This window comes from Takifugu flavidus, chromosome 5 (assembly GCF_003711565.1).
Source record: "Takifugu flavidus isolate HTHZ2018 chromosome 5, ASM371156v2, whole genome shotgun sequence".
Lineage (NCBI taxonomy): Eukaryota > Metazoa > Chordata > Actinopteri > Tetraodontiformes > Tetraodontidae > Takifugu > Takifugu flavidus.
The window spans coordinates 9,607,556-9,632,954 of NC_079524.1; the positions used below are offsets into that span (position 1 = coordinate 9,607,556).

The window sequence follows — 25,399 nt, forward strand, 5'->3', positions numbered from 1 at the left end:
TCTTGTTTGATCTGGCTGCAGCCTGAAAAGCTTCAAAAATAGATTTGGAGTGAAATTTAAAGTTAAACTCTTATGGGGACGTTGACCAGCCATGAGGAATAAGGAGTCGGTCCTGATGTGCATTAAACGCACATTTCCACGAGTCGCTGTCGATTGTGCAGCCGTTGAGATGAAACACGACCATCGAGCTGGTTTCAGAATCAGGAAAAACCTCCTCGTTACATATTTATTCATCACAACAGTACAGTTTCAGCGTATGGTAAAGATTTACACGTCCTACGTCTATAAAAATTGGATTTGTGTCACATTTGTAAGAGGATGGGGGGGGGGGGTTAGCTGACACTGCTGTCAGGAAAACCTGGAAAATGAGTGGCGGAGAAGGGGCAGCTGTTCAGAGGAAAAGTGATTTTATTCTCAATCAACCACAGAACACATGTTTCAACCACTCCGATTTATGGAAAAAAACAATAAAAAACAGTGGAGAGCAGCTCCAGCCCAGCGTCGGAGCAGTCACTCATCCCAACCTGGACACATTCTCATAGTTCCAGGGTTTTCCAGGGCAAAATTCTGGAAAAACACTGCATGACCGCCATCGTCTCCTTCAGCAGCACCAGGTGGTCCTGTTACTCCTGCACCACAGTTCTTTAGCACGGATCCGCAGAACCTCCCTGCTGATGTGCAAGGCCATCCCAGGTTACAGTTCCCGCCCACAGGGTGACGGCAGCGGGCCGCCTTGGGGAAAGATGTCAACACTGTCGCCGTGACAACGGTAGAATAAAATAAGGAGACGACAACTACAAGGCAAAACCTAGTTTGCAAAGGCGTTTCTTATTAGGGTCCGTAGGGGGAAAAGTAAAGAGCAGAATTATGATGTTGGAATAAAACATTCCCCCAACAAAACAGGACATTAAAAACTCTCGACCCAAGTTCCATTGTCAACAGCAAAGTTTCCTGTTCGGGAGCGAATCTCCAGGATTGAATTCCAAGGAGCCCCAGACTGAACCATTGAATGCTACTCTGTGCAATTTCGTATTGATGATAATAGCTAGACAGGACCGCTCTAATATGGCAGCTGTCAGAAACTAAGGACACTTCATAAAGCGGCTTAAATCCTGGATACTGTCAATACTGTATATTACTCAAAGGCTTTATTTTACTGCCCTGTAGCCATGTGGATCACTACTACAGATCATTTAGCTAGATTTCTTTGTGCAAATAGAGAAACTGGCACATTCTTTGCAGTTCAGTGAATGAATGCAGTGTAGTAAATGAAAAGGAATACTTGTTTTTAAGGATTTACTATTTTGAAGGCTAAACGAACAGAACCCCGCCCCCCTTGAGTCTAAAAGCCTCTGCAGGAAACCAAATGTAAACGAGCACGGTTCTAAAAATCAAAGAGTTCATTTCCACCTGCAAAAGTGCATCAGTCAGTCTTTTTCAAATTAAAAGCATGAAAGCTGAACAAAGGGGGAACGTGTTGGCTTCTGTGCTGCGAATCCTCCTCTCTGGATCTAGTAGATCTAGTGTGCTTCACGGACTGGCGGCGTCCGAGCTTCCGCTCTCACAACCACGTTCGTAGCCCGACGTGTTCATTTTGAACAAAGACCGAAGAAAACGGGAAAATTCTTCATCTCAATGAAGAGCTGAGCTCCAGTCTCGTTCCTCCTGCTGTCACAGCTTCACCTCCTGTGCAAAAAGAGACGGCGCGCACGTGCCGCCGCGTGCGTTCGGAATTCCAGCTGGCCGTTTAAAGATTTCTTGGATTCTGTGTGCTTCGACATTCCTACATTTAATCGGCTTTAAACGCCTACGATCCTGGTTCTGATCGTACCCTTCACCTTCTGTCCTGGCTCAAACAAGCAAACAAAGAAAAAATACCTTCACGTTATTGGACTGGAGGCAATTTTGGGTTTGGGACCACTTCCTGTTTCTCATATGTAGAATTTGACACTGTTCTTGAGGTGATCCTGGTTGTTGCTATGGGCAACGCTGAAGCGGTTGGGGAGGATCCTCATCTTCATGGTGCCGTCGGCGCCGCAGGAGAAGATGTGATCGGCCGGTCCCACCTCGATCTGCATGACTCCCGTGCCGAGGTTCCGGAACAGCGACTGGCGAGCGTGCTCGTTGGGGAAGGTGTAGAGCGGGCTCTGAGTGGCGAGGCTCCAAACCTGCGGGATGGTAGAGAACTTTAAAAAGGTGGACCAGGACAACAGCAGCTGGACATGAAAAGAAAAACCCAAACATGATTCTGACTTGAATTTAGATGGAAAAAGTAGCGATTTCCTCTTTCATTACGGAGACGGAATGATTTCTGCTGGAGGAATGTTATGTTATTGTTATTCTATAATTATGGTGCCTATGTCACACAGGAAGTGAGCGAGCATTTGACTCCTCCTTCGCCTCAGCAGTATCTCGAATTTCAGATCCTGTCATCTAAATCTATAGATTTACTCCTGGTCGGCGTAGCATGAGCACAAGCAGCACATTCATAGGCTTCCTTGGAGGTCGTTTTTTTCCTGTGAGCAATCATGTGGAGTAAAAGTCATTTGAATTTGTCGCAGACGTGCACGGCAGCCTTTCTTGTACATCTGTGTGATGTGACATTTTCATCTTTAGAGCTACAGCAACTGTAATCGGCGCCGACACGTTGGGGCGTGAAGGCTGTCAGGATCGCGTCCGCCGTTTCTGCCTTTACTTCCTGATTTACGGTTTTCCGCTGAACGTCTGCGAGTGTCAGTGGGAAATACCCTGATGTTGCCCTCCGATGATCCGCTGATGAAGCAGTCCTCGGTGGGATCTACGGCCAGCGCTTTGACCGGGGATTCGTGGGCCTGGAAGCTTTGGCGCTGGTGCTTGTGGGGAAGGTCCAGGATGCTGATCCAGCCCTTCTTTCCACCAGTGATAAGCAGCTGGAGCCTGGGGGCCATGGCGAGCACTGTGGCGCCAGAGTCATGGCAGCAGAACGCTGAGGTGGACGGACACGGGACGGTAGAGGAAGACCGCATTTAAATTTAAAGAAAAGAGACATTTCAAGCGGAGACATTTGTGTTTCTCACCATGAACGAGGCTGCTGCCAGGAGTCACCAGAGTGTCCCAGAGACACACGTTCCTGTCAGGACCACCAGGAGCAACGTGAGGTGGAGCAAAAGCAGCAGAGAGGAAAACAGTCGCAGCCTAAACCACCTACAGTAACTTAACCCACACGTGAGGTTACTGGCCCAAGACCCGGGTCCCCTGATGTGGGAATAACTTTAAAAATCCTGAATTTTCCGGTTCCAGTCAGCCAAACGGTCCTTCTGCACTCTCACCTGTTGTCCGTGGATAGGCCCGCAGTAGCAATGAGAGAGGAGGAGCCCACAAAGACGAAGTCATGAGCCGTCTTGTTGTGGCACTGCAGCGTCTGTCGGGGTCAGAGCAACAGCGACGGTCGGTAACAGAGAGGCTGACAAAACATGGGAACGGCAGGAAGGGAACGCCAGGATGCCGACGGGCCAGGGACGGAAATAGAATCATTGGTTGGAAGGAGCCGAGGACGCGCTGCTGGGTGCTTACCAGGTACGGCTTGGGCGTGTTCCCACTCGTGTTGGTCTGCCAGAGGCTCAACGCTCCATCAGCATCAACGATACCAAACTATAAAACACAGATGAAAACCTTTCAGGACCAGCGGATAAAACGTACTGAGATTAGTAACAAAAATGTATTGTTTGCATGTGTGCATGTGGAGGACCTACACTTCCCAATATACCTCTCTGGAAAACAAACTCAGCTGTAGAAAACATGAAGTAAAACTAAAGCATCAACCACGAATAAGCATTAAAATATCCCCTTGAAGATGGAATGATTTAAAGGAAAGATACTACAGAGCTGTAACAGCGTAGCTGTAAAGCTCCTGTCGAGGGTGAAAAACAAGAGCGTCTGTCTTCATGAAGAGAGGAAATGGAAGAGACGGGGGAGCCTCTCCTGCTCCCCGGCTTAAAGAGCTTCTCCTTAAAGAGCGGAGAGGAAAGGGAGAGAGAAGAGAGCTCTCAGAGAAGGAGAATAAACTCAACACCGAGAAAAGATAATGAGGCAGCAGCTTTGGGAGTGAAGACAGCTTCAGGGAGGACCTCGCTCTCATGGAGGACACGAGCCATCTGAGCTCTGAGAGGGCTGGGAGACATCAGTGCAGCACTGGGCTGACAGGGAGAACCGGAGGGGAAGCTTTAGGTCATGGCAAGGCGGGAGGAGGGAGGAGGGAGGAGAGTGTCCAACCCACTCTGCTGGAGGTGAGTGTGTCTCCAGCTGTTCTGAAACCAAGCGAACACTTGTTTGCTCCTCACCTTGTTTCCCTGGTGGTTGAACCTGATCCTGGTGACTCTGGAGTTGCCCGGACTTCTGAAACAGAGGATCTGTTGGGAGTGACCCCACTCGAACATTCTCACGCTGCCATCCTGAGCTCCCGTCAAGTCTAACAACGACAAACCTCCGATCATTTTCCACGATGCGCTCCGTTATGTGCCGAGAAGCATCAGCCACACTTACAGTAAGGCAGCGTGGGGTGGGAAGTCATCCTCCTCACATTGTTGATGTTTCTCTTTATCATCTGGGGGTAAAAACAACGTGCAACCCTTCAACCGCTGGTAAATGATGACAGAACGGTTCTGACCGTCAATTTAGCTCAGCACCATCAACTAACAACAACTCTGACGCATTTCTCCGCGCATTGAACCAAATTTCACTATCGAAAATCGCTTAATAATATAAAATTATTACATGAATAATATAAATATCCCTTAAAAAGCTGTGGACATGTTCTATTGCAAACTAGAGGAGTCAGCATCATCTGTCTTCCTTTGTAAGTCAATGAGGGAAGCTAAAGTTAGCAGCTATGGTGCTTTAGGCAAACAGCCCAGACAGATGAATTATTAATTAAAGTAATTTAAACTGCTTTGAGGATTTGCTTTGACTACAAAGAAGGACACGTCCAGAGAAAAAGACAACATGAATTAATTCTCGAAATGCAGTGAGGGATACAATAAACCCATGGCGACTGTCGTCGTGCCGGCTGAGGACGCTTTTAGGAGCAGAGTCGATCTGACTTGAGAGATCGCTTTAACTTTCTGATCTTTAAAATGCGACACGTCATCGTCTGTCAGCTGCTGAAGTGTTAAAAACAGGCCCCGACTCGCTCATATCATCTGTCACTCACAACAATCTTCATCGTAGGCGCGTTCTGCCTTTAAAAGGTGGATTTGCTCCACTTTGTTATCCTGATCCAGGCCGTGTGCGTAAAGTCTCAATTTGCTGTCAACTGCCGAATGGGGGTTATAAATATAATCATGGCGTGCTGCATTCAGTCCTAAAGCTCACCACAGATGCACCGCGGCCCGTCTGCACTCCTCCCAGCCACGGCATGTTGATGGGTGTCCCGAGGCTACTGTGAGTGTACGGCGTTGTTCCGTGGAGGGCGGCACAGTCGTCACGTGTGTGGACGACCAGAAAGTCGTCAGTGCCAACGCTACAGAGGCGGATACAGAGTTTCAGAGAGCTTTCTGGACGTTAAAATTGTAGCATGTAATTAGCAAGAAGCACGAGCCTCGTCAGCGCACTCTTCTGCATGAGCCTGTTACTGTTACAGGAGAGTGCACGGGTACACACACACAGTCTTACCCTTTGGTTTCAACCTCATCATCGTCAATCCACGTCAAGATTTGAGTGGCCAGGATGGATGACACATCCAACTCTTGAATGTCATGGGTGGAGGCCATGACTAAACAATTCCGATTTGCCTGGGAGACAGGAAGAGACAGGAAATGGGGAAAGGAAGATGGCTGTGACTCAAATGATAAGGGGAAGAACTAGCTTGATGCTTAATGGATGAACTGAAAAAGTCAGAAGGCCCTAGAGCGTGACACTTTTCACTTTGAATGTGCCTGTGGTCAAACGACGATACGCTGTTTTGCTTTTAGCTATGACCCAGCACGCCCCGTCCTCTGAAAAATAAATCGCTGTTGGAATACTTGGAGCGTGCCACTTTGCTATTTAAACAAAGAAAGTGTACGTAGAGCACGGGCTCATCAGAGAAACACCAACTGCGTCGCTAAGGATTAAAGATAGGCTCTAGTGTCAAATGCTTTACGGCTGCCCTGTAAACTTTAGTGTAAAAGAACTGTACCTTGTTGATGGCAAACGCTGTGATGATGTCAGATTCCTTGTGTATGATGCGCGCTTTTCCTCCAGGGCAGCTCAGATCGGACTCAATCTGCACATCAGGATGGACATGGCATCAGCGTCACACATTAACACGTCTCGTGTTCTGGTTTCGTATGCCGTCTGCTACGCTGAGGCCTATTTAACTCGGGCCAGAGTCCTTTGTACCGAGGTGTACGTAGGCTTTACAGACACTGCAGAGATGTAACACCCGGACGCCAGAATTACTCGTGGCTAGATTTAACCAAGATGTTTGCTGAATTTGTTGGTTCTTCTTTCAGATGGAATAAAGTAAACCCAGACTTGAAGCATTCGAAATATGGTGGTTAGCCATTTTTCTGAGCTAAACATCCCTGTGAGACGTGGATCTGCTGCAGCACTGTAAGGTCTTTTAATCAGAAGCTCTTGGGCTCCGTAGCCCGTCCTCTGAGAGACTGGGTTAATTAACGCTGAGCCGAACGGAGGAGCGGCAATGTGGCAGCGTGTTTGGTGGCAGCGTGTACTGTAAGAGCCTGAAGATTAAAAAGACTCAATGTAGCATCAATGCAGTGTGCAACTCAAGCCTTGCTTAAAAGGGTTCAGACGTTCCCTCGGATTATGTTCCTGCATGGCCACACTGCAGGAGTTTAGCGTATCGCAGCCACTGAAGCGTATTTTTGCAAATTACCTTTAGTTTACACAGTCATAGCCCACATGATTGTGCAGTAACTGCTCTTGGTAGAACAAGGATATTGTCAAATATTACCCAAAAGAGGCTTAGGCTCATTCTTGGAGGTGTGGAAATATTCAGTAATTCAACTAGTCCATCAACATCAGGTTCATTTCCTACGTTCTGATCAGCAGGAGGAAAATAAGGCTTTGTTTTACTTTTTAGAGGACAGAACAAAAACATGCATGTGAGTGTGTAAAACATAAACGTAAAAAAATGCAAAACATGCAAAAAAAACCCAACACGGTGCAACAGTAGCGGACATCTCAACATAAATCTAAGATATATAAACACTGGTCACAGCTTTCAAACAGATTCAAAAATTCAGCCAGCAAATACATGATCCCCCCGCCCCCCCCGACCTAAAAATAGCATGAATCAGAATTTATCTGAAGCAGCAGTACCTGATGGGTTCCTGTCTCCTCCATCCCTGAACATTTCATATTGTCAGTCTGGTCCTCGCCCAACTTTAATGATTGGGGAAGCAGCAGAGGGGAGTAACACACACACACACACACACACACACACACACACAACACACACACACACACACACACAAAACAGCCGTGAACCATGCAGGCAAACACAGAGACTGGATTATTACGCAGTGAATTAGACAGGGTGCAATCATTTGAATAAAATTACAGCATCGACATGCAACTGGAGGCAGTAATAAAACGTGTGCTTGGCATGCGGAACGACAGCAACAGTATAAACAAAAGTGGCTTTGCCAACAGACACATAAACGGCATCGATGCCTTGGGGTGATTACACATCAGCCAGGTTGTAGGGTTTTATTAGAACAAAGCGGTTTATGGGTTATTCAGTGAGGATTTGCTGCGCAGCGCTTAGGCAGAAGTGGGTGTACCTGATTTGGGTCCCGTTTCTTGGTAAAGATGTATCTAATGAACGTCTCCTGCACTTCCTCCTGCTTTACCAGAAACTGCCAGAGCCGCTTCACTGGCAGCGCAGAAGGGTGGCCCGTCCTGAAAGGAGCAAAGCACCTCCAGCTTTTAACACGAACGCTTAATAAATCAGCCGTGACCCTTTTCGGATACAGAGAGAGAATATGTGCATATATTTTATTTGGGCCACTGGTCTTGATGTTAGCTCTCTCTAAATAACTGCAGCTTTAGGCAAAACATATCAAAATCACACAGATGAAGCGATTTCCCTCCAAGAAAAGTAAATTCGAACAGCGCTGTGGTGTGTGGAAACCGCTGGTGACGAACAGCTGTAGGCTAAACTTTGGAACAATTACTTACTGCCTCGTACTTGTATGATGTGCTGTTACTTTGGTATGATATAATCTATCCAGCCCAACGCCCCCCTCGATGTATGAATTCATGTTGTCAGAGGGCTGAGGGGCATTGCTGGATGTTTAAAGTTGTAGCAAGATAAGCAAGCGCTGCCTTATGCAAACGTATGCAGAAGACCTCGAGAGGATGCAAAATGCTAATGAAATAAAAACACTAAAGACCAGATCAAACGGAACACAAACTGCAGTTTACCAAAAACAACATTTATCACCCTGCCTATTCGGTATAACATGCCGTCTTCCTCTATAACATATCTGTGTGAGGCTTCCTATATCTGCACCTGAATGGGGTGTTTGATGGTTCATACAGGGCCTTGTGTCTCAGCAGGGCGGGACCAGGCGCTTCATCCTGAAGGGGAGTTGAGATGTATTTGAGAGGGGGGCCCCCAAAGATCTGCAGCCTTTTCTGCAGCACCTGCTCCCAGCGTTGCAGCGTTTTCAACGCAGCGTGACAGAGGGGGGAGCAGGCAGGCAGATCTGAAACAGAGTTACAAATGTATAAAAAATGGGGGCGGTGATGACATCAGAGTGTGTGTTGGGAGTATTTACCCAATAGATCATATCCTGCCATTGGGAAGAACGATCTCAGGTTGACCAACACCAGCTGAACCATTGCCAAACGCATCAAACACCAACTGTGTGAAAAAATAAAGGGAATATGGAGAAAAGTGTGGATGTGTTCAGCGCACAAACAACTAACACACTGAAACAGAAGTACAGGTTTACTCCTCTTAACCACTTCTAATGAGAAGCGCTGTATCGGTACCTGTATGAATTGTGATTCGAGTGCTCCCTTTGTGGCGTATTGGGGTCAAATGGATCTTCAAACTCATCGTCGTCATCTTCATCCTGACTACTCTGGCTCTCTTCAGAATCATATTCAATTCTGCTTTCTGATGGAGGTAGCAAAGGCTAAAAGCAAACCAAGTAATAGTAATGAATATAGAGAAAGGATCAACACAAAACCTCCTGGCTGCTCCTCGAAGCCCAAAAAGGCCTTATAATAAGTGTTTTCTGGATCACCTTGGTGATAAGGTAATCCCAAATGCTGAGGTCTGGATGGATAAATCTTTCTTTAAAGATGGAAGCTGCTTCTTGCTCCACCACAGGCTGAGGTTTTGGACTGGAGGGGCCTTCTTCCTCTATTCCCGACTCCCCCCTGGACCCACTACGTGATGACAGGAGCCGAAATCGTCTTGGAGTCCCGTTGGAGGAACTGGGTGAGGCCGGGGTGTCTTAAAAGGAAATAAAATTAAATGCGACTCTGATTTTCAGCTGCTACTTAAACATGGATTCTCATATTACATAGAGAGTGATAACAGTTGTGATAACAATCACAACTTTCCTGGTGAAAAGCACAGCAGCAAAGAAGATATAAACTAAAGAAATGTGCATATTTTACCCAATAAGGACAAGCTTTGACTGCATTACTCTGACTCACGAAGGTGTGAGTAAGAGTGCTCTCACACTAACTGCTAGAAGGATTTGTCTTCGCCCTTCCAACCGGACGGCAATTCATTTAGCAAAAATTAATATGTTTTAACTGCTGTTCACATGGAAACAATCCGGACAGAGAGGGAGGGAGACTTTCTCAGGGAGGCTGAGAGCAAACACATTAGCCAAACCAACTCCGACTAACCTGGAGGGGGTGATTTTGTGTGACTGTTGGCCTTCGCCACAACAGGAATCCGAGCGCCTCCTCCAAACACTGTCACCCAGAGCTTGTTGTTAAGGGGGTGGCCCACGATGCGAAACAGCTCATTGCTGGAGTGAGTTGCCAAGCCATGAACAAACAGACTGAGGAAGACGGCAGTCAGGATCTCACAGAGCAGCACGGCTAAGCCCGGCTGGTTCTCGTCACCCGCTGAGCTCAACAGGCGACACAGAGATGCAATACCTGGGAACAGGGATTAATAACACCGCATACTAATGCTATTTACCAAATTACAAACAGAATATTTGGATAATCGCTTCAGCCAACGTACCTGGCCACTGAGCAGGAGAGGTATTGGGCTGAACGGACTCTTCCATGCTGAAGGTTCTGCCGTGCTGCTTCTGGGACAGCAACACACTCTGATACACAGTTCCAGTAAAAGTGTTGACATGGCTGAGGGAGATGTGAAAAAAAACAAATAAAGTAATATGGAAACCCTTCCTGAGTGAAGGGGTGCTCCTGTGAAAAGTTCTCCTGGTATAAAGCTGTTATAAAGTTTGAGGTGAAATTTTGTAGAGTGTTTAACTCAGAATATTTCATGAGTTCCCTTTAAAGTCTGCCCTCTTCTACATCAAATATATAGATATACAGATGGATAAAAGGGAATATCTTTAGAAGTAGGTGTTGTAGTTACCACAGTCATAACACTGTCTCAGTTGTTATAACACTATAGTCATTAATATATTATTCAAATTCCACCATGTGTTGCTGACACTTAGGGATTATTACAGAAATTTAGGATGAACCATGTATTAGGGAGAGTTTATCATCAACCAGAGGCCAAATAAGTCAGCCAATGATTTGCATGATATATAAAAGCACCCGTTATTCCCATTCTAAGCTCAGACGCCCTCTCACATTTATCAGTCAACAGTGCGAGTGCTACAGTTCCGCATCATGTTTTTAGTAAGCAAGGCGTGTGCCGGTGACACAATCTGAAATTATTAGACTGGGAGCCGATCATGTGCAAAGTATGTAGGTTTCGACAATCCACACAGGAGCAGGACCAAAAGAGGAAAAAGGCAAACCCCAAAACTGATAAGCTCATTTAAATTTTAAAATCCTTACGGATTGCGCACTGTCAGAGTGACTGACGCTGACAGAACACAACAGTCTTAAATAAACAATGTTGCTCTTTTGTGTTCTGCAAAATTAAAAAAACAAAACAAAACTGTGATAAAGAATTTAAAGCAGGCATGCAGCTGTCGTATCTCATTCCCAGTATGGTTTAAATTGATGCATATTTTTGGCAAGAACACTTCCCTCTATTTCTCCTTAAACAGGTCGTCCTTTACAATAAACATGGTTTATTCTAATACCAGTGAGCTTGTTCAAAATAACCACAGCAACAGATAAGTGTACAGCAAGGCCTACTTCAAAATTAATAAAAAATAGCAATGAAAAACATACCTGTGGGTGTGTCCATCACATAGACATTGATAAATGCAGGCTGATAAGGAGGCGGCAAGGGTTTGCATTACAAAGATCTGAAATACGGAGTAGAAAAAGAGCAAAATGGAATTCAAAAGTATTTGAATACAGCCTCCAAGCTCCACTAAAAGCAACCTCCTTCGCAGCATCTCATGTTGTGTGACAGCTGTTGCCTTGTTATGGGTGACCATGGGGTCACTCATCTATGACCCGCAACAACTGAATATGGCGGGGAGTATTCCACAGTGGAAAACCTGCACTGTGCTAGACAGCTTATGATCACCACTGATAAAGGACAGCTCATTACCTCATTAGTAACCACATCAGGGTGAGGAGGGGAGTCAAGCGCAATGATGGTCTGCAGGATGTCATGAGTCAGGTTGGTCAGGTAGACAATGGGATTAGCCACCACTGTTTTGACGTTGGCTGTGCATGCCATCAGGAGGGGGAAGGAGGTTTGCTGACAACAGGGGGCCACTGCTGTTTGAATGGAGTCATCCTGAAGAGGGTCAGACACTGAAATTTAGTCACTACGGCATGTAGGCAAGAAAGCTGCTGAACAGATGTATAAATGCGCAGAAAAAACTGTCAGAGCTACAGTATATACGTGGCATAGTATTAATGTCAATGGAGCTGATAAGAGACAACCTTTTGTTATTGGCAAATGTGTGTTTACTATATCCTTGAATATGATCAGCTGTAATGGCTGATGAATCATGTTCAGCCATCACTTATCAATGGCCTTTGACAAAAATAAAACAAAAATAAATCTAAATCCTTAAAAATAATGAAGACACAAGGCAAAAACGTGGAGCTGAGACAAAAAGATCCTGTTTCTATTTTAAAAATCAAAGAACAGAATGGATTCCCAGTCCCCATGGACTGTGCTAACATTTCAACCCCCCCCCCCAACTGCAGCTCAGTTGTTTATCTCCTAAAATTTGAGTCACCCTTTTAATAGCCAGCCTAAGTCAGGAGTTCCCTCAGGAGCTCAGAGAAACAGCACACGGTCATCTTATTGCTGGAGGTGTGCAGACATTCATCAGTATATTACAAGTAGCTCTGGATGAGTCTCAGTGACTCAGTGTGTGGGCGTTGGAAAAGCAGTTAAAAACATGCTTTCACATGGCATTATGCTCATTTTCCATTTGTATTTTTCACGCTCACTTGCCCAGTATCCTTCACTTCAAAGAGAATATGTTATCACCCGACTAGGTCAAAGTGCCTGCATACAGCCGATACACCCCCCCACACACACTACTTCTGAGAGCATGCATCATGCCACACTTGAACTACCTGGTGAGACTCTTGGAGCAGTAATATGAGCTCCATGCGCACGGAGGCCAGTCCTCCACCATGTGAGCCGTGCAAGCTGCAGTAACTCAGAAACATTCTGAGCAGGGGCTGGTTGCTCTGCAGCCAGTGTCTTCTGCTCTTTTGGTTGTCATGGGGGCTCACAGCCTAAAAAATAGGTGTTTATTGTATTAGTTTTATTCACAATATATCTGCATTTATTTTGGTCGATATATTAGGATTAATAACCCACACATGCCAGCATTAGCCTCACTTCTTTAAACAGTCTGACATTATCTAAAATGTAAATACACCATTAAATGTAGCATCCGTCTAAAATTGGACAATTATGCAAGATTTACAACTGCATGTTGGGATTATGCATCAAACAATAAGACATGATTCAATATTAGGCCAAAAGGTTCAGCTAACATATTTCAAGCAACAATTTCTCTAACCACAATGTGCTGTTGTCCTTTTAATATAAGTACAACTTTAATTTTTCCTCATGACAATCTAACTAACGGGAAAGGGCCCAGCTATCCGCACGTACCTGCTCCTCCTCCTGGATACATAGTTCTGGTAAGCAGGGCTTGTAGCTGCAGCAATGCTGGAGAGCCAGCACCTGGGAAAACAAGAGCATATTTTTATTTCATGTCAACTCAAAGACTTTTCAAAGAAAGATCGAGTTCCTTACAAGTTTCCAAGTTAAAAGCTGCTGAAAGGACAAACCAAATCTTTTTGTCTTTAATTAATTTATGTGTGTAAGCAGACCAACAAAGCAGGAAAAAGGAGAACTAATGTAGACTACAATTTCTTATTTGGGTACTGAAATGAGGAAAAAGACACAACTTGGCTGGAAATTTGTGAGGGTTTCGGAGATGTAGCAGGATTAAGTTAGTCTTTTAAGTTAAATTTGTTGCACTTCCTCTGAGAAAGCTACAGTCTTTGCCTTTACCAAACAGAATAGAATGATGTTTGCTACAAGGTTTGAGCAGGTGTGGGCTCATGTATTTATGTGTTATTACCTCTCGCTCTAACCACTGATAGAGCTGGTAACGCAGCTTTCCTCCCTCCAATTCATACCCTGTTGAGAGGGTGCGGAGCTCATTGGTCATGATTTTCAAGCAGGCAGTAAACTTCAGCTGAGCAGCCAGAATATCATTGGAAGGTGTTATGAAGTCGTCGCTGTCCTCGCTATCATCTCCCATTCCCACTACTGTTGACATGGAATCATGCGTCTCGCGGAACATTTGACTGCTGTCTGCATTTCTTCTACTCTGATTTTTTTCACTTTCATCCTCATCCTGTTGATCAACCTCCTCGTCGTCATCTTTGTCACTGTCCCACTTTAGCTCCAGGGACTCATCTGGGAGTGTCAGTGAAGGCTGGCTCCAGTCAAAACTTAACACTGAATCAGACCGGCTGTTGGATATGCTGTGACTATCAGACTCATAGCCATTCAAAGCAGAATGAGACCAATCCGAGTCAGATGTCTGTTGGTTCCTGCTCCCAGTAATGAGGTTTGTTGAGATGCCTGCATTCTTGTGGCTGGGGAGAATAGAATGCTTGCAAACTCTGGGCATCTTGGAGAGGACCTCAAGAGCTAGCATGGGGCATCCAGCTTGCAGGTGAGCGTACGCAGCTGTGAAAAACAGTCTTCTCTCTTCCAGGCTAATGGAATCAGCCCTGCGACCCTCAGCTGTGAGGCCAACTTTAGCCTTATCTGAGGAGGCAAAGTGGCGGCGGAGGAGGAGTGGGTGGGTTCGAAGGTAGGTGTAAAAGTTGAAAACCTCCGGATTGCATGAAGACACAGGAGAACCATCTGTTAAGGATGTACAGACACAGACAGGGGCTTTAGAAACACTGACAGACCAAATGGCAATAAAAAGGCTCTGACTGATGTCAAGAAAGCTGTAAATACAGGTGGGTTCCTGTGTGGTAGCACTATTAACTGAGACCATTTCTATTAAAGTTCTGTTCTTAATTAGGCTGCATTGACATAATCAATACCAAATATACTTAAAATCCTGAAACATTGTGTGAAAACAAAGGACTCAACCTTATTTACTTGCAGGACTGCATTTGAAAGACTATAAGCTTTAAATGTGATTACATACAGAGATAGAGGAAAATAGAACCAGACAGTTCGGAGATTGTATATTTTCTCCTCCCAAAGATGGAAACAGAAAAAAACCAATCTGGAAAAAATAAGATTTACCAGCGTCACGTTCACCAAAAGTGGCTCCAGCACAGGAGTTATCACACGGTTGTTCAAGCAGAGTGTCCAAAGCTTTGCTGTAGTCCTCCAGGACCCAGTAAGCGATGCTCCGCAAAAATGGGTCCTTATGCGCCTCGATCTAACGCACAGAGCACATAGATGGATATCAATCAAGCCCGTCTGGTATTCTAGTGCATCAATAACATGTTTCATTACAGTAAAATACAAACAGTTAAACCTCACTTATCAGTTTCACATTTCCACTAATGATCAACAGTCGCACCTGTTTATCTTGTCCCAAAACATGTCTCTGGAGGATCTTTTTGAAGGTTGATGCCGTCTCAAACTCAGACTCATACAGTCTGGAGATCACCAGGGCCAGCTGTAGATCCTGCATTTTCTCTAAGCACACCTGACAGAGAAAAAAGCAAGACGATTTCCAGGGAAATCAAATTGCGGTAAAGAGATTAGACAGGACAGCACATGTTATATTGCACCATTTTTTGTATAAACCCAAAAAAACAGATAACATGCAAATACAAAAAAATGAATAATAAAAAAAAATCATTCATACAGTGAAGTGAATAAATTACATAACTGCAGTTGGCCCTAATTTGAAAGGTGTGAGGTGCATTTCAATGAAAATGTCTCCCAGGCAGCGAAATAAAGTCAGTGATAGCCTGAGTGATACTCATTTCCATAAAATGCTTCCAGATGTTCCAGTTACTCACTGAAAGCACCTGACTCATTTCTCCAGGGACTTAATAGGAATAACCTTGATGAATAAAAGGTGAAGTGATCGTACTGCCCAGACACTACTTCACATATAAATATGTGAAAGAACAGAAAATTGTTCTGAAAAGAAGTGCCACGGTCACTGTAACAAGATTTTAGTCTGATTGATACATGTGACCATTTAGTGATGGAAAAAAACAGAGACAGGAAGACCCAGGAGTCATCAACTACATCAATAATCCGGAGATGCATGTGTGACCGTTACTGCTTCTACCGGTACAGTCTGAACTATAAATATAATTAGCACATATAATTAGCATTTCAATGCAAATTAAAATGCTACAGACATTATGCATGTAAATAACAAATAACAGGGCTCGACTGCCAAGAGCAGTATTGCTGGCCTAGGCCAGTGTTTAATACATGTCCTGTATTTTTCACTTGCCTCCACAGCATCCTTGAGGGAACCAGCAAGAAGAAAGAAGGCTGCGGAATGTTGGAACCGCTGCTTTCCCAGTAGAGAAAATGCATTTTTCATTGCCGCTTTCCTCCATCGGTCCTCACTGAAGTTGTTCCGAAAGAAGGCTGTCATTTTAGCATTCTTCTGAGATCTGGAGATAAAAAGGTAATATGGACTCTAAATGCTCACAAATGAAATTGTAGGTTGTTGTTGTATTTTGTTTTTTTAACTGAAGGGTAATCAGCAATCTTTCCACATAGTCTTTTACTATAGTTTTAAAATTTGAGTCTAAGCTAAGCTGACAAAACCTGGAGCAAAAGGAGGACAATACACAATACACAAGTCTAGAGAAAATAAGTCTTGTTAGGCTTGATGAGTAAAAATGTGTTCATATATGTAGGTTTTTCAGGTTAGTTTACCTTACCTGTATAATCCCCACACCACAGCTTTCTTTTTCATTGCAAGGTAAAATATGGCTGCATCCAAAGGATCATTATTTCTCTGTACAGAAGCCCTTGCAACCTGACAGAAAACAGGAAAATACAGATATGTGCAATCAAGCCACAATTTTACTGACATTTAACTAATATTTAATAATTGGGACTCAGCAAATTAGCAATAAAATGCTTATTTTTATTGTTCATTTATGATCGGTTGATTGATTTTTGTTTGATATTTTCTGTTATCTTAAGTACCCCCACACTGGGATAAATAAAGTGTTTTGAACTGAATTGAATAAAGTTGCAAATGTAAATGTGCCTGGACAATCTTAATCCTTTTTATAACATCAAAAGATGACGGAATTAGCTCACTGTACAACAAGAAAGGGAAAACAGCGATCAAGAAGGCACAGGACAAACTCCTAAACATATAATGACACTACAATGCAAAAGAATGCCGTGTGTTACCTCACCTTCTCAATACACCTACGTAGCTTGTTGGTGCTACGCAGCCACCAGCCGACACCCATGGAGCGCAGCTCAGGCCAGGTGGTCTCCTCCTTCTGTAGAGCAGGCAGCATGTTCAACAGCTCCTCCTCAGCTTCAGAATGAAAGGCCCAAGCATAATGGCATGTTGACAGGCCTGGAAAAATGCACACAATGATTAGAGTGGAATATTCTCCTCATTGTTAGTCATCATAATATGATAAGATGGTCTCTGGTGTGCCGACACTTTCTATCTTAAGTGCAAATACATCCATAAAGACAACCAAGTTTTTAGAATTCCCCAGGAGGCTCGGTTCTTTACATCCATACTACTAAGTGTTAAAGCAGGATATACTACATTTCCCTACCTTGTCGTAACAGCTGCACTCTGTGTGCTGGGGGCAGCGAGGTAGAGAGAAAAGTGTGTAGTCGAACAGCCAGTAAGAACTTCAGGCCACACTCATCCAGTGTCTCCCCACCTGGATCAGCAATGACATGCAAATGATGTAGTGATGTACATGTAATTCAAACATGTTCATCTCTCGGTTTGACTCCTTGGTGATACCTTTGCTCTTGCCTTGGCTGTCCAAGTCTGTGCTTGTGGTAGCAATAGTGTCAGCCAATGCCATGAGAGACATCTGCTCCATCCGTGTCAAGCCTGGCAAACTAGAATGAAGGAGGTGGCTGGACAGAACTTGGGCATGTTCTGGACCAAAGTATGTTGGACAGTACTGGGACAGGTCAATGACCTACATGTCAAGAACAAAACAATAAGCAACATTAACCACATTTCATTAGGATGTATAAAGGAAGGCACAAACAGGAGGTGAGGAATGACAAAGCTAAGCTCAAATTTTACTTCAAAGATTTTCTACCCCATTCAACATTAATAGCAAATTCACCTTGCACCCCGTTTCCTCCTGATCACTGTCCAAAGGGTCTAAATCTGCCATGCTGATTGTCTTGAAGAGTTCATCGTAAGTGTCGGTATGGCTGGAATCATGGCCGCTGTCTCCACTCACGGTGTCCACTTTATCTGGAGAGCCACATAAAAGAGCTCAAGCACAGAGAACATGGATTTCATCTGAAGACACGTGTGGAAACCTTTCTTTCTGCTGGTGAGCAAATTCCCAAACCTACAAACAGTTTTCACTTCTTTGAATTTCATTTACCTTTAATATATACACTCATGATTATCAGAAAGGGTTGGGTTTTTATTTCAGAATGTGCCATTTAACACCAAATACAATTAAACTTTCCCATGTCCCCCCCCCCCTTCCCCCTCCCCCAGGGCAAATACAGTTTATACCCACCATGTGCAATGTCCTCATCAGCTGCCACAAGTGCATAGAGAGGGAGTGGAGGGATGGAGCTGATCTCTGTGTAGTCGGAGGTGGACTTCTCCGCTTTGTTAAACATCTTTGCTGCTGTGCTGCCTCCGGCGCTGATGGTTCGAGAGCGCATGCGTTTCTCTGCACTGGCTGTACTGTCGACAAGTGTCACAATTTCTCCAGCGATGCATTTCACCAGATGAGACAAGATGGCTTTTGCACGGTGCACCTTATAAAGGACAACTTATGTTAATGAATATGCATACTGCACCAAATTTAAACTGTTACTCCTTTCTAAATGTGCTTAGATGTCTGCTTTACTATCTTCTGTAATGTAATTAATACACAACACTCCGTAACAAAGGAATGAAATGAGAAGCTCTCATTTCTAATAGCTTCCAACTTACCTTCCCAAGATCCATGAGCTCCAGTAACTGGACAGGATGATACTGGGGTAAAGTGGGAAAGAGTTGCTGAGCTGCTTCAAAAAGCCCAGAATCTTCCATCTCTACAGGCAGGTCATAAGCAGTTCGTTTCCCGCTGAGTTTCTGAGCCAGGCTCATCATTGATCGTGTCACTGCCCTCTTGGGAAGGCTCAGTAAAGACCCAGGACCGGCACCATCGTCCTGGCTCTGTCTTACAGCCGAGATAATGGAAGAAAAGCTGCTGGTGATGTCTGTGTCTTGGGCAGTGGTTTTCGGCGGTGCTGGAGGCTGCCACTGGGAGTAGACATGCATCTCACAGTCCATACCTACAACCAGAATTCCATCTCGAACCCAGGAGAGAGAAACTGGAATGGGCAGTGAGCCTTCAACAGAGGAGACCAGATCAACTGACCGAAGCAGAACAAGACAAGGCGAGCTACGGTCTCTGCTGGCGTCGGACGGTAAGCAAAGTTCTGGAGGCTTCCCAGAAAGACGCCCGTACATAAAAATTTTGGTACCAATGCCAACAGTAAGGATATGTGATCCATTCTCTTGAGAGACCCAGTCTAAATGAACCAGGTTCTTTGTAGGTGGACCCTGACAATATTCTTTGGGCATCAAGCCCATGACATGTGGAATATCAGCACTTCCAGCCGAGCTATTGCTGCTACCATGGTTAGCAGTGGGATCATCTCTGTCCAAAACAATGGTCTGCTCTAAAATCCACTGTGAACCACCAGTGGACTCACACTGGAAGATACCGATGTGGACCGCTGACTCTCTGTTCGTCGGGTTGAACCTTGATGTGAAATTTGAGCTATGTGGTAAAGTCATGGCTGCATTCAGGTAGGAGCTGTTCTGGCGCAAGTTAGGGGAAGACGTCAAGGCGGGAGGAGAAGTCAACAGACCGTGGGAGTTAAGTGGAGATCTTGAATCCCGAGGTGAATTTGGAGTCTTCCTGTAAGCTACTGCGATCCGTCCAGTGTGACAACAGCTCACCTTTATGGGGCAACCTGGCACACTTACAGCGCTACTGCTGGGGAGTGTTTCCTCTACCAAGAGAGGCCACTCCTCCCACTGGTTCAACAAGTTGTCCTTTGTGCAAGCATCCACCGCACTCATGTTACATCTCCAAAAGCGCACCTTTCCATCGGAGCAGGAAGTAGCGAGGAGGTAAGGTACACGGCCAGCTGGCAGAGAACAAGACGAGCTCAGGTGACCTAAAAGGATTGTTATAAAGACAGTCGATTAAAAAAAACCTGGGAGAGGCTCGTTGGTCCCAAAGTAACTTAAATTGCTTTTGTGACTTTCATTGTAGCCTGTGAATTGGCATGAAATAGCAGACTTTCTTGGAGAGAAAGATGTTTAACTGCTTAACTTTCTAAAGTAAATAGCAGTTCTATAATAGTCCATCACACCATGTTGCTGTCTTCAAGAAATTGTTCCAGTGAAACTATGACACCTTATCCATGTCTGTAAATGCTGTAGCAGCAACTATTACGTTTACCTAGATATTGGACTGTTTTAACGATGATGTTATGGTTATTAATACTATCCCATAAAAGTAACAACAATGCTGTTACCACCAATACTTTTCCCGCATCATAAACACAAGAGCCTTGAATTCAAGGACACTGTTTTCCTGTCCCAAATTGCGATCTTTTTCATTACAAAAGTATAACAGTTGGATTTGATTTATGTACAGTAGTTGACCCAATAGTTCCTAACCTGCTGAAGGTGTAACAGTGATTGCTTCCACTCCTTCTGGCAGAGCCAGCTCTTGGCTGTACACTCTGTGTGTTGTGAGGCTGAGGCGACAGGCGCTCTGCAGATTGGAAGTGCGGGGTTTATTTTTCATTACTGGTGTTCCTGGAGAGCCAAACATGTCGAAGGTAAACTGAGAGCTGTTCATAGGAGAGGCTGTGTTGATTTCTTTATCTGGTGCCGTCTCTTCTGAAACAGGAAATGTGAAAATGAGGAACGTGTGCAAATCTTTTAGAAAAGACTCTGTGGGATTGATGTAGTGGTTTTAAAGCACTAACCCAGGGTGACGGGCCGAGCGGCGAGTTGGAGATGCCACATGTGGAGGAGTGAGCGTCCGGTGGGGGTCAATTCAACAACCACAAGAAAGAACCGTGCAGAGAAGGCAGGCTCACTAGAGACTAGGAGGAAACAACAAACACCAATGCTACTATTGACTGGAGCCATTATCTCAATGCCAAAAGATAGATAGTCAGTATGATACACTGTTGCATAAAAACCCTTGACTGGATACCAGAGTGAGCAGAATTGGGAGTTTCCTGCACATCTTCCGTTCTCGTGCTGCCAATGATGAGATCCTCCTCAAAAACATGCAGGAGCTGGGTCTCCTTCCCCTGCTGCAGAAAACAAGAACTATCATTATAGTACCACATCAACATAGATGCAAATTGAGCTAAAGTTGCAGTAAAACACACAAAAACTCACCAAAATAAACACAGCCCACGCTTGAATCAGGCCTTTGTATTTAATGCATTATTTAAGACTTTACATATACTTTACATTAATAAGCAATAATCAAGCGTAACATTAAGACTACCAGCCCGACATTGTGTTAGTCTCCCATTTGCTGCAAACCCAATGGACTCCACTAGACCCCTGAATGGGTGTTGTGGTATCTGCCACCTACACATTAGCATCAGATCCTTTGAGTCCTGTAAGTTGTGAGGTAGAGCCTTTGTGGAACGGATTTGTTTGTCCAGAGCATTCCGCAGATGCTCAAATGGACATCTGGGGACTTTGGAGGCTAATTCAACACTTCAAACTCATTGTTGTGTTCCTTAATCCATTTCTGAACCATGTTTGCTTTGTAGCAGGGCACATTATAATTAAAAAGAGGGCACCGCCATCTGGGAATAGCATTTCCATGAAACGTTTCATAGTCTGCGGCAATGCTGAGGTAGATGATGTCTGTCAAAGTAACATCCATATGGATGGCAGGGCCAAGATTTCCCAGGAGAGTATTGTTTAAAGAATCAGCTGCAGCTGCTAGCGTACCTTTCTCCTATAGAGAATCCCATTGTCAGGTGTTCACAAGGTAGGCTAGGCACCTTCAACTGGTCATCCACGTGATTTAGGAGAAGGTATGAGAAATCAGGCCACATTCTTCCCTTATTTCACCAGACGAGTTCTAATGCTCACATGACTATTGTTGCTAAACACCCCACTAAAACACCCCACTGGAGCTGCTCTTTTGGAAACTCTCTGACCCAGTCATACAGCCATCACGAATTGGCTCCTTTTAAATTCAATTGCTTGTGCTTATGCTTGCTTAGTTTTCCAGCTTTTAACACATCAGCTTTGATTACAAATGTTTATTTAGTGCCCAATATAACCCAGGTGCCTTGATGAGCCGTGTAATTCCCCGACAGTGGTCATTATGTTATGGATGATTTCACACATGGACAGTGTCTATCCACAAAACAATAAAATGCTGTACTTACAAACTCAGTAATGGTATCCAGCTCTATAATGCACCCTGGTTTGGCTGTGGATTGCTGACTGATGATGTTAAAGACCTCTCCAACATATTTCTAAAATTAAGCACATATTAACATTTTCAAACAATCTGGAAACAACTATATGAAAGCTAATCAAATTAATCATACTCTAATTGGTTATTAATTACTCCAAAGATGATATAAGGAAGTAACAAAAAGCAATTAAACTGAACCTTATTAAGACTTACAGATATTTCAGGGTTGGAGAGTTCACTCAAGAGTTTTTTGGCTTCAATAACAGCCTGATACAACCTCAGTGAGTGTCCATCACTTGCCACAAAACAGGCACTGGGGGAATTGCAGTAGACACCTTGAAGGGAAAGGAGGGGCAGAGGGGGAGAGAAGGAGGGAGAGAGAGAGAGATATTCATGTTAAAGTGGACTTTAAGTGGCCAATTGAATGGCTATTTTTCCTGTGCTCACTCCAACAAACAAACCATTCTCACTAAACCAGTTGTCTTTTAAAGCAAGGAAGTTTTCACCTGTCTTGAAATAAAATAATGGCTCACCTAAACAGCTGCTGGGGATGAGCGTGGGCAACCAGGCTACATTAGCAAAGGCTGATGCATGTAGGGAATTGATTCGTGCAAGCTCAGAGACTCCTCCTGATAATGACAGAGGGCCGACAGGGTCAACCCGCCACAATATAAGCTCACTGTAGATGGCGTTGGGATCCTGGGAAACCTGGATCGACCTGTTGGGCTGAGAAGTTGAATCAAAGAAACTTGGGAAAAGGGTATCCTGAGCCCGGATGATGTCTACCTCTGGAGTCTTCAAAGCATTGTGGTGTGAGGTGGTGAGGAGGAGAGGAAGTAGTGAGTGACAGGCCAGATCATTGAGATGGAAGCGGTGACCACAATACCGTGACTTGTGGGATACACTAAGCACAGTGGAGAAAGCAGAGTCCTCTGCAAAGCTGACCGCCCACTGGTTCAGGGACCCATCTGAATGTTTTGAAATCATGAGAACGTTGGGGGTGAAAATGCTTAGTCGAAGACTGCTGCAGGTTGCAATTTTTCTTTGCCCTCCATAGCTTATTAGAGCAGATTTGGCTTGAGGCATCATGCTCCCAGGTGGTCGCTTTCTGCCATGCTGGATAGCCAGATCCACATTCTTGTTACAGGCATACATCACCACACTGTGGCTGAGGGAGATGGCATCACCTGTAGGGAATGCCACTGGTATACAGGACACAAAGGACACCTGAGAGAAAAAGATAAAAATAGAAATGATATCTGAAGCTAATTAAAGCCCAGCTATCTGGTAAATCAATAGCTTAAAAAAGTTCTATCCTTCTTTCATCCTGTTGAAGTTGTTTCATCCTGTTGAAGTTGTTCTTTTTAAAAGTGTCTATGCCAATAATTATAGTAGAAACTTTAATCCCCCCCTGATTAAAGTAGCCAACTATAATCAAAATCAGAATATCAGTGAAACTTGGGATTCTTTCAGGTGCTTCTCCACACTCAGTCATATGAGAGGTGTCCAATTATTTCTCTGCTAATAAAAAATGCATTAGGTAAAAGATTGAATTTTCTTTTGAAATTACACATAATTCAAATGCTGTCAGAATTATTCACCATTTTGCTGAGATGTTTAATAAGTGACAGCAACATCTACTCAATTCTGAGTAACATCAAACCATTTAAATTCTGATCAGGTTACTATTTAATGAAATAATACATATTTTGGATAAAGATCAAAGATCTCTAATTATCTGACAAGAAGTTTATCTAAAGTCAACATACCTGAGCTTGTCTAAACATGCCCGGCTGGTATTCATCTAACCAGTCCACATGCCAGACTAACAGAGAGCCGTCAATAGGATGGATACTGAACAGCATGTCTGCACTTTTATTCCATTCCTCTAATAGCACATCCACCTGGTGCTTCACTGCTGACAAAGAATGTTCCAAGTTTTCCGATCCTTCAAGGTCAATCGGCCTGCTATTATCATCTTCTCCATCAAAACTATCACCATCCTCATCATCTGCAGTAAAATAGAAATCAAAGTATCCAAATATGAGTTTTGAAATACACACACAAAATTAAAAAAATAAAAAAAAAATTTCAGTACCTTCTTGGGAGGAGTCATTTTGTTGCTCGAGGCTGCCTTGGAGCTGTTGCAGAAAGACCTCCATTGCTAAGGTGAAATGAAGCTCTTTGTTGTTGAGCCAGTGGACAGTGAATAGACCCCCGGGTTCTTCATCATCACCGCAACTTAACGAAGAGATGGAGGGCAGTAAAGGAATGTCTGCAATAGAAATGAAAAAGTGCAGTGAAGCATTAGATTATGTCCGGCTGAAGCTATTTAACATGGTTTGCGGACAAATATTTTGTACCAAACAGATGTGTCGGAAAGGTTTAGGACTATTTTTCAAGAGCAAACAGGGACATTTGTAAACATATACAGAAGAAGTGATCCAAACTCGAACTGGCTCATGGAATGCAAGGCAACGGAGCAAAATGGAAATGCAGTTCAATAAAATTACAAAGCGACTAGTTCAGCAGCGTATTCTAACCTGTGGCTGGGTTGATGCTGGCAGCGATGTGGAAGTGACACAAAGCGTTAGCGTGGGGAACTTTGTTGCCACTTTTCTTGTGGCTGTAGTGTCTGTTCTGATGGTGAGGCAGGCAGCCGGTCAGAGAGGGCTGGAGCACATCCCGGTAAATGGAGGCTTGCAGTGTTTCTTGGACGTTGCACTGCAAGGAAAATATTTACTCTTTAAGTTAACAAAAATGCTTAATAAACTAAATAATTTATGTCTGAACCACTAACATGTTGCTTTAAACTGGCACGGTCAGACATAAACCTTCAAAGCAACCTGTAATGCAATTTAGAAGGAAGGAAATTGTTGGATTTTTTTTTACCCCTTGAAGGCTGACAGTCAGGTCAAAACCTTGTTTGATGAATTGTGTTGAATAAAACATGAGCAAAATGAGGGCTTCAGTCTCTGAAAAAGCCTCAGCAGAGCTATTATTTTCCAATTTATGCAGTATTTCAGGATGATCTTTATCTTGAACCTGCCGCATATGTTAATTTTAAGTAATTACAAATTGGAACCATTTTACGGACTATTCCATGGGCCCAAAACAAACTTAAACACATACA

At 44.1% G+C, this 25,399-nt stretch overlaps 1 protein-coding gene across 5 annotated transcripts in view; it reads right to left on the bottom strand.

The window, feature by feature from the left end:
- Window positions 1-390: 390 nt before the first annotated feature.
- dmxl1 (Dmx-like 1) overlaps window positions 391-25,399 on the bottom strand; it is a 32,474-nt gene continuing 7,465 nt past the window's right edge. For 2 of the 5 annotated variants that reach the window (XM_057032936.1, XM_057032937.1), the window contains exons 10-52: window positions 24,810-24,990; window positions 24,365-24,541; window positions 24,036-24,277; window positions 22,800-23,493; window positions 22,480-22,601; window positions 22,235-22,324; window positions 21,028-21,130; window positions 20,795-20,914; window positions 20,481-20,705; window positions 18,735-19,972; window positions 18,310-18,556; window positions 17,899-18,032; window positions 17,562-17,745; window positions 17,365-17,475; window positions 16,984-17,153; window positions 16,495-16,592; window positions 16,056-16,221; window positions 15,159-15,287; window positions 14,876-15,014; window positions 13,683-14,479; window positions 13,208-13,279; window positions 12,658-12,822; window positions 11,669-11,860; window positions 11,341-11,417; window positions 10,202-10,323; window positions 9,856-10,113; window positions 9,240-9,451; window positions 8,983-9,128; window positions 8,766-8,851; window positions 8,498-8,693; window positions 7,767-7,884; window positions 7,303-7,365; window positions 6,935-7,021; window positions 6,155-6,241; window positions 5,650-5,768; window positions 5,350-5,497; window positions 4,522-4,582; window positions 4,320-4,447; window positions 3,553-3,630; window positions 3,309-3,400; window positions 3,057-3,109; window positions 2,748-2,965; window positions 391-2,168 (exon numbers count right to left, since the gene is read on the bottom strand). In XM_057032936.1, coding sequence (XP_056888916.1) covers window positions 1,932-2,168; window positions 2,748-2,965; window positions 3,057-3,109; window positions 3,309-3,400; window positions 3,553-3,630; window positions 4,320-4,447; window positions 4,522-4,582; window positions 5,350-5,497; window positions 5,650-5,768; window positions 6,155-6,241; window positions 6,935-7,021; window positions 7,303-7,365; window positions 7,767-7,884; window positions 8,498-8,693; window positions 8,766-8,851; window positions 8,983-9,128; window positions 9,240-9,451; window positions 9,856-10,113; window positions 10,202-10,323; window positions 11,341-11,417; window positions 11,669-11,860; window positions 12,658-12,822; window positions 13,208-13,279; window positions 13,683-14,479; window positions 14,876-15,014; window positions 15,159-15,287; window positions 16,056-16,221; window positions 16,495-16,592; window positions 16,984-17,153; window positions 17,365-17,475; window positions 17,562-17,745; window positions 17,899-18,032; window positions 18,310-18,556; window positions 18,735-19,972; window positions 20,481-20,705; window positions 20,795-20,914; window positions 21,028-21,130; window positions 22,235-22,324; window positions 22,480-22,601; window positions 22,800-23,493; window positions 24,036-24,277; window positions 24,365-24,541; window positions 24,810-24,990 — 8,382 coding nt within the window. In that variant the 3' untranslated portion in view covers window positions 391-1,931. The remainder of the gene's footprint in view (window positions 2,169-2,747; window positions 2,966-3,056; window positions 3,110-3,308; window positions 3,401-3,552; window positions 3,631-4,319; window positions 4,448-4,521; window positions 4,583-5,349; window positions 5,498-5,649; window positions 5,769-6,154; window positions 6,242-6,934; window positions 7,022-7,302; window positions 7,366-7,766; window positions 7,885-8,497; window positions 8,694-8,765; window positions 8,852-8,982; window positions 9,129-9,239; window positions 9,452-9,855; window positions 10,114-10,201; window positions 10,324-11,340; window positions 11,418-11,668; window positions 11,861-12,657; window positions 12,823-13,207; window positions 13,280-13,682; window positions 14,480-14,875; window positions 15,015-15,158; window positions 15,288-16,055; window positions 16,222-16,494; window positions 16,593-16,983; window positions 17,154-17,364; window positions 17,476-17,561; window positions 17,746-17,898; window positions 18,033-18,309; window positions 18,557-18,734; window positions 19,973-20,480; window positions 20,706-20,794; window positions 20,915-21,027; window positions 21,131-22,234; window positions 22,325-22,479; window positions 22,602-22,799; window positions 23,494-24,035; window positions 24,278-24,364; window positions 24,542-24,809; window positions 24,991-25,399) is intronic. The other 3 variants (XM_057032938.1, XM_057032939.1, XM_057032940.1) reach the window with 3 other exon arrangements.